General features: G+C 57.6%; 1 protein-coding gene across 1 annotated transcript in view; it reads left to right on the top strand.

The window, feature by feature from the left end:
* Positions 1-440, top strand: part of LOC118451739 (protocadherin gamma-B1-like) — a 2,520-nt gene extending 2,080 nt beyond the window's left edge. The window contains exon 2 of the mRNA XM_035889162.1: positions 404-440. Coding sequence (XP_035745055.1) covers positions 404-440 — 37 coding nt within the window. The remainder of the gene's footprint in view (positions 1-403) is intronic.
* Positions 441-627: the final 187 nt, after the last annotated feature.

Below are 627 nucleotides of genomic sequence, written 5' to 3'. Positions count from 1 at the left end.
CCGCCACCTCCGCCCCTGCTCGCCGTCTTCTTCGCGGCTGGGGGGAATGGGCACGGCCTGGGTGGGCAGCGCCGATGCGCGTCTCCGGGAGGGAAGGGAGGGAAGAGGGGGTAGCTCCCTTCCACTCACAGCTGGACGGGAGCGGCGGCATCTGTTGCTTCTTGGGTGGTCCCAGGTTCACGTTCAGCGGAGAGCTTTTCTCTTCCACACTTGTGTTGCCTGAAATCGCGTGAGTGATTCATCGTGCTGATGATTTGCATGAGGGCGTGGGGAACGCGGGATTGATGCTGGTGCTGGAGATTTTTACTTCCTGATCTCTTTTTCCCGAGGCCATGTCCTCGGATCTTTTTGGGAGCTGGACCCAAATCCGTTGGTTAATGCTCTTTCCGTATTGGCCACCCAGAGGAAACCTGCGTGTGGCTCCATGGCTGGAAAAGTGAGAGATGATGCGTTCCGAGTGAGAGAAGAGAGCGTCGCCCGTCTTTCTGGGCAATGCTGCTGCAGAACTGGCAGAGCCGGCAGCCCTAGTGGGACGGGTGAACTTCTTTTGTTAACTTTCTTTTTCCATCCCGGGTGGTAGTTCCCTCTTCTTTACCGTTCCTGATCGTCCACGGGTCAACGTGGAGA

This window comes from Egretta garzetta, unplaced genomic scaffold, assembly GCF_000687185.1.
Source record: "Egretta garzetta isolate BGI_Z169 unplaced genomic scaffold, ASM68718v1 scaffold60, whole genome shotgun sequence".
Lineage (NCBI taxonomy): Eukaryota > Metazoa > Chordata > Aves > Pelecaniformes > Ardeidae > Egretta > Egretta garzetta.
The sequence above is the reverse complement of the archived record's forward strand: the minus strand, read 5'-3'. Positions and strand labels throughout refer to the sequence as shown.